Raw genomic sequence first — 7,582 nt, forward strand, 5'->3', positions numbered from 1 at the left:
GAACTCACTCTATAGACCAGGCTGGCCTCGAACTCACAGAGATCCGCCTGCCTCTGCCTCCTGAGTGCTGGGATTAACATCGTGTGCCACCATGCGTGGCTATGACTATCTTATTACTGCCAGATATTTTCAAAACATTCTTCCAGAGATTAAAACTGAAATTCAGATAGTAGACACAGGGCTGCTAGGAGGGATGCCCCCAGACACTGCCTGCATGAATTTAAGTGCACCTAAACCAGTTTCATGTCCATCTCACTGTGCATGCTCTGATGCCAGGCTGCTGGGATATACCCCTCCCCCTCCTACAAATGCAGAAGAGTGAACCCTTGATGCCTGGGGAACTCCCTAGAACAGACCAGAGAGGAGGAGGCTCTGAGGAGGTAGCCCCCTTCCGCGGCCTCTGGTACTGCTAAGGGCTGGCTGCCCTTGTGCAGCAGCTTCTGAACGCAGCCGGGGAGGATGCACAGTGACTGCCCTGTCTCCACACTTACTGGGAAAGAGCGCATATTCTCCACAGCCATTCTCCCCGTTCCTGCACCCTAAAATATTGCCACGAAGCACCAACTTCTAAAAAACTTAATTCTCGCTGGACAGTGGTGGTGCATGCCTTTAATCGGCACCTGGGAAGCAGAGGCAGGAGGATGTCTGTGAGTTTAAGGCCAGCCTGGTCTACAGAGTGAGTTCCAGGACAGGCTTTAAAACTACAGAGAAACCGTGTCTTGAAAAACAAAAACAAAAAATCCACACAATTTTATGTAATTCAAAAGTATTAGTGCTGGACATAACAGCACATGCCTGTAATTTTAGCATGGGAGGTGGAGGCATGAGGTCCAGATTTCAAAGCCAGCAGTAGCCACTTAGGAGATTTTGAGGCCAGCCTGGGCTACATGAGATCGATTCTGTCTCAGAATAACAAAACAGAACAGAACAAAACAAAAAAACTGTAGTGAACTCAAAGCTACAAGTACACTTATTTGCTATTCTTTTTAGGCAAGGTCTTGTCGACTAGCTGGTTCCAACTTCTGATTCTCCTGCCTCAAGCATACTTGGGTTAAAACTGTGTAGCAGGCCCAACTCTCTAACTGGATTTTTGTTTGCTTTGTTTTTGTACACAGGCTTTCTCTGTGTAGTCCTGGCTGTCCTCGAACTCAGACATCCATCCGGCTGCCTCTGCATCCCAAGTGCTGGGATTAAACGGGTGTGCTGCCACTATCACCCAGCTTGGATTTTTCCCCCCAAGACAGGCTTTCTCTGTAGCTTTGGAGCCTGTCCTGGAACTAGCTCTTGTAGACCAGGCTGGCCTCGAACTCACAGAGATCCGCCTGCCTCTGCCTCCCGAGTGCTGGGATTAAAGGTGTGTGCCATCACCGCCTGGCTCAAATTTTTACAAAATAAATGCATCAAGAAATAAGAAGAGGTCAGGTTGAGCGTGGCAATACACAGCTGCAATCTTTCACTGGGAAGGAAGAGGAGGAGGAATACCGACTGTAACTTCAAGGCTGGTCTGGGTCTCACACTAAAACCCTGTTTCAAAAACTAAAACAGAAGGAAACGTTAGTTTGAAAACTATTTCACTGATCAAAAATTTCTTGTATATCTGCTCCTGGTTCAAATACAGAGACAGGGTCTCGAGACGCCACCCAGCAGGAGGAAAAGCACACAGCATCCAGTCATTGCTGCTGTACTTTCCCAGGACATTTGCAGACCTAATAAGCTTCTTCCAAAGAATGACTGCTTGCAGTGCTGAATGCAGAAGCCAGGCCCTGTGCATGCTGGGCCAGTCCCCTCTACTACTGAGCTACCCTGAGACTGATACTTATGTATAACTGCATGCCCACAGACAAATGTTCTGCCAATCTTTAAAAAGACTGGTCTGTACTGCCCTAGAAATAGCAAGCAAGGAAGCCAAGGGGGAGGATAGATGCATTTTCCAGTGTGTTATTTATAGCACGCAATAGCCCCCGCCCACACGCACTTACTATGGAGAGCGTGTGTGGATCTGCTGGGCACACACAACCTGTCCTGTCGGCCTCCATGTGGACCCAAATGCATCATTAGGTGGCTGATATTCTATCATATAACTGTCCACTTCCTCTCCAAACAAAGGCGGGAGGTGAGGGGAGACTGGCACACCGCACTGTGGGGGCCACACTAAGCAACTGCCTGTAAAGTCACAGAAGCACTTCGCACCAGCAGCTGTGCCCAGCACTACCGCAGACTTGCAGAGAGGCTGACTTTCCTTCAGCCAGCTTACAAGTAGCCCAGCGGATCACATTGATGCTGTCTAGTTAGGGAGTTAAACTGAGCACTGAAGATGTGATCCGAGGGCTCCAGCCATGCTAGCTGAGTGCTCTACCACTGAGCTAATACCCCCTGGCCCTTCATTTTGCTAAACTGCCCAGGCAGGCCCTGAACTCCCAGTGCTCTGCCCCATCCTCAAGAGACTGTAGGTGTGTATGCCTACCGCTCCACATTCTTACATACAGGGGGAAGGGCCGAGCACGAGTGGCCCTCCTGGTCAGACCTTCCTAAGGAGGGCGGCTCTCTTTATTTCATAATCTCATTCAAAAGGCCATGCTGCCGGAACAGTCTGAAGGCTGCTGACCACAGCACCGTATACTCAGGATGATTTTGTTCCCGATCCAGCAGAGCAGCCAGGAAACCACGGCTCTCAGGCTAAATGTGCTCATTTTTATACTGACCCACAACTCAACTGTTCAATTTGAGGCTATCTTGCTATATAAGCCCAGGCTGGCCTTTTCCTTTCATTAATTTAACTTGTTCGTGTCCTCACGCGCAGGTTCTCTACACCATGGCACACTTGTCTGACAGCCAGCTCTCTCCTTCCACTCGGGGTCTGGGGTGCTGGAGACACAGGCACTCACTGCCACACTGCCTTCCTCCCTCCACTCTAGAGCTGAGTTCGAGGCAAGCGCTCTACATAAAACCACATGCCTTTACAGTTTTTATTTATTTTTAAAAATTAATACTTTTATGGTGCTAGGGGTGGAATCTAGGACTCTGTGCATGTAAAGTGAGCCCGGCCCCAGTGGGTCATTAAAGCATAAACTTTAGAGGACCTGGGCAAAGTCCAGTGGTAAATGCTTGCCTACTATTCAATTCCCAGAATGGAAGAAAAGGGGAGAGGGAAGGAAAAGAACAGGTGTGCGTGTGGGTAGAGATGACTGCGTGCTTAAAAACACAACTCTCTTTTAGAGGACCTGGGTTCAGTTCCTAGCACCCACATTAGCGGTTCACAACCAACTAGAACTCCAGTTCCAGAAGATCAATACCCCCTTTCTGATGTCTGTAGGCTCACGCACATACATACACTCAAACAGACACAGAGACATGTACAATTTATTTATTTATTTATTTTTTAAAAAAGAAAGCAGGACAGGTCTTCTGTTTTTTTACTTAAGAACTTTTATTTTGCATGCATAGGTGTTTTTGCCTGCATGTATGTCTGAGCACCACATGTGGGCCTAGTATCTGCTGACCTTGAGTCCCCTGGAACTTAAGTTACGATGGCTGTGAACCATGATGTTGGTACTGGGAATCAAACCCAGATTCGAAGGAAGAGCCGTTGGTGGTCTTAACCACTGAGCCATCTCTCCAGCCCCTCTGGTTTTTTTTTCTATCTTCTTTTCTTCTCTCTCTTTTTTAAAAAAGACAGGGCCCCACTATGTGGCCCTGACTAACCTGGACCCTAACACTGCGGGCCTGCTCTGAGCTCCCAGATCTTCCTGCCCTTGTCTAAAGTACCGGGACTAAAGCTGTGCACTACCATGTCAGCACTAACACCCCTTGATTGAGGGTTTGCTCTGAGCACAGATGAAGGAAAGAGAAGTGCAGAGACTACTTGGCTTACGTGGGCCAGACTCAGAGGCTGTGTGATCTGATCCACAGGGTCTTCCCCACTGCTTGGTGCTTCTCCAGTATGTGCCCACCCGTGGGGCTATAAAAAGCCCACACAACTTCCTGAAGCAAAACCAAGACTAAAAAGGCTATAAGAAATGGCCTGGCATGGTGGTGCACCTTTAATCCTAGCACTTGGGAAGCAGAGGCAGGTGGAGCTCTGTGAGTTTGAGGCCAGCCTGGTCTACACAGAGAAATCCTGTCTCAAAAAAACCAAACCAGACCAAAACCAAAACCAAAAGCAAGGTACAAGTGACAGTGGACTATAAAATCAGAAGCCCAGCCTAATTTCCCAAGGAACCTAAAATCTTTTGGGTAGAAACCAAACTCACATACTTGCCTAAGAGAAAAAGCAAACACACACAAACACGACCTTTTTTCATTTTGTAATCGCCCCATGGAATATCTAAACAACATTAGGAGGTGCCCAGCTGTCCTTGCAGTAAAAGCAGTTTCCTTGAGGCGTTCCTATTTTTCCTGGTAGCAACAACATCCTCCGTGAATCACCTGCAGGCAATCAAACTCTGCTTCTCCTGGCTAATGCTGCCTGGACACGGAGCTTCCCCAGGACAGTGTGGGATTTTATAGGGGCCGGGTTAACTGAAGCCCATACCTTCTCATTACCTTATAGCAGGGCCACACAACAGCTATGTAAAACTCACTGGCCAAGGCATGAACTAATCTGACAGATTTGTGGGGGCGGGGGGCAATTCAGAAGAAGAAGAAGAAGAAAAAAAAAATCACCTTTTGGGATGAGACTCAGGATTTGGGCCATCGTGGCATCTGGCCCAGTTACTATCAGTCGCCAGCAAGAACCACCTGTGTGGGGACAAGCTGGCACATGGCTCTGCGCTTCCCTTCCTTCCCCCTTTTTCACCATGAAGCCTTTCCGGTGAGCGCTACATTCATAAGTTGCTAGCACTGGAGCAGAAACACCAGGAGCTCTCACTATTTGTAGAATAAAAAGAATGAGTTGGGCAACCCTTGTGCTCCGTGACACCGGTAAGAGGGTGTCTCCAGCATCTGCACACGTCTGAAGCAACAGGGCTTGGGGGAGAAAAGGGACCACCGTCTACGAGAGTGATCACAGTTAAGAGCGCCACTGGACAGCTCAAGGTGGAGCAGGGCCCCCACCAGTCTGACACTTAGCATTAGGCCAACAGAAGCCCCAGCAGCACTGCCGTCCAAGAGCCTGGGCTCCTCTGACTCAGGAGGTGTACAAATAAATGAGTGCTCCGAGGGCGGCTTGCACTGACCCATCCACTCTGCTGCACATGGGCATAAGGAAGACCGGCAGGGGAGGGGCTTCAGAGAAAACTCAAGAATCGTAGAGGCGGGAAGGAATTGGGGACATCAGGGCTCAGTGCTCCTGCAGCCTGGAGGAGAACCTAGCTCCTTCCCTCCAAAAGCGGAAACTTTGGATGGAAAAGTAACACTTAGGAACAGCCAAATGCTGAGAGAATGAACACACTATTCTATGGGTCATCAAATGCACAGGCACAAAACCGTGGTAAGAACTCTAGAACTCTGTGTGAAACTCAAAGCATATGAAATCACAAAATGCATTAGGCCCCAAAGGTCTCAATGAGAAAGAATTAGGAACTTATTTAAAAAAAAAAAAAAAGAAAAAAGAAAGCAAGAAAGCAAGCTTGCCTCTCAGAGATTCCAGACACCAGCTTTACGCCGTCATTACATGCTAGTGTTAATAAGAAAACTCACAGAGCTCGGGCTCGGACCACCACTGTGCAGAGCTTTTTGGTTGGGTTTCCTAAGATAGGGTCTTGGTAGGTACAGGCTGGCTCTGAAATCCCCATGTAACCCAGTCTCACTCTGAAATCTCTGTAGCTCAGGCTGGCCTTGGGCTTACAAGTTTCTTGCTTCCGCCTTCCAAGTGCTGGGATCACAGACATGTACTACCATGTCTGGCTAATGGTCTTTATTTTCTTTGTATTTTTAGTTTTTGAAATATTGTCACCATGCATCTCTGGTCGGTCATGAACTGGCTGTGACCCACCTACCTGCCTTTCAAACACTGGGATCCTAGGTATGCACCATGACACCTGACTGTGGACTCCATTTTAAACTTAACAACAGTACTGGTAGCCTGACATGGTGGTGCATGCTTGTCACCCCAGAACTTTGGATGGCCGAGGAAGGATATACATGTGGTGTGACCGTACAAACCAAACCAACCAGGGACAATGGCACACACCTGTTAAATTCAGAACTAGGGAGGCAGAGGCAGGTGGGTCTCCGTGAGGTCAGCCTGGTTATAGAGCAGCCGAAGCTACATTGAGACCATCCCTGCTCCATCCCCAATAATCCAAATCAGAACAAGTACTTGGGAAAGCGGGTGAGCATTCTGCTTAGGAGAGCCATGGAGCCCAACTTACGGATGAGGTTTCATTTCTATGTAGTTCTTGGGGATGAAGCCGTCCTTCCCATTGAGCTCTGCCTTATACCAGTTCTGATCGCACTCTTCATTCAAAACCTGAAAAATAAAGACGGGAAAAGTCAACCACTATTGTAAGGGCAGCCACAGACGGTCATGTCTCCAAGGCTCGCAGGAAGGTTACTTGGGTATCAGAATTCTTTTAATTTCCACAGCCAGCATTATATGTTAAACTATAAAGGTCAGAGAAAAAGAAACTCTGGGCAGTGAAAGTTCAGGCTTCTTTTTTCCTAAAAGATTTATCTATCTATTATGTATATAGTATTCTTGGTATTCTGTCTGCATGTGTGCCTGCAGGCCAGAAGAGAGCAACAGAAACATTACAGATGGTTGTGAGCCACCATGTGGTTGCTGGGAATTGAACTCAGGACCTCTGGAAGAGGAGGCAGTGCTCTTAACCGCTGAGCCATCTCTCCAGACCCCAGGCTTCTTTTTCAACGTCTAGAATTAAACCTTCAGTGGGAAGGCAGAAGGAATGGTGGAATAGATCTGTGTTTTCTTAAGAAGGGTTCTCTAGGAGACAGAGGCACTGGTGCCAGTGAGCACAGGAACCCGGCCTGACAAAGACTGAACAAGGCTGCAGTGTGGAAGAAAAAAGTAAGTGCGGAGAAATTCTTGTGTTCTCTGCAAGCCAACTGCCAAACTCCCAAGGCAGTTCCCAGCACCCCACTACGAGTCCCTGACCAAGCAGCTCATTGGTGCAACCAGGGGTCACTGTATAGGAACCATCCTAATGACTAGGCAGGAAAACCCGACAATGCTGTGTTCAGGTCAGGAAGCAGACCAACCAACACAATCTTGGTTGGTCACAATCTGAGTCTTCAGGTCCAAGACTCAGAGCCAATTCTAGACCTTCAACCAAAGGCAGAGGGCAGTGGGCATAAATAATGAAAACAGTTTCTTCTAGCCTAGGTTAGGCTTGAATTTGGTGGCTGGGAATGACCTGAATTTCTGATCCTGCTGCCTCCCCCTTCCCTAGGATCACAGGCATGTTTGTGGGTTGTTTGGTTGGTTCTGAGATTGGGTCTCACCTTGTTGATCAGACTGACTAGAACTCACTATGTAACAACTTCAGACTTGTCAGAACTCCCAATCCTCCTGCTTCTCAATTCTAGGATTACAGGCGTGTACCACCATGCCTGGTTTAAGGTTGGTATTAAGAATGAAATGCAAAGCCGGGCGTTGGTGACGCACGCCTTTAATCCCAGCACT

At 48.1% G+C, this 7,582-nt stretch overlaps 1 protein-coding gene across 1 annotated transcript in view; it reads right to left on the reverse strand.

Moving 5' to 3' along the window:
* The window catches only part of Grb2 (growth factor receptor bound protein 2), a 62,740-nt gene that overhangs the window by 9,841 nt on the left and 45,317 nt on the right, over positions 1-7,582 (reverse strand). The window contains exon 3 of the mRNA XM_005350735.3: positions 6,312-6,409. Within this exon, the coding sequence (XP_005350792.1) occupies positions 6,312-6,409 (98 nt within the window). The remainder of the gene's footprint in view (positions 1-6,311; positions 6,410-7,582) is intronic.

Source organism: Microtus ochrogaster, chromosome 7 (assembly GCF_000317375.1).
Source record: "Microtus ochrogaster isolate Prairie Vole_2 chromosome 7, MicOch1.0, whole genome shotgun sequence".
Taxonomy (NCBI): Eukaryota; Metazoa; Chordata; class Mammalia; order Rodentia; family Cricetidae; genus Microtus; species Microtus ochrogaster.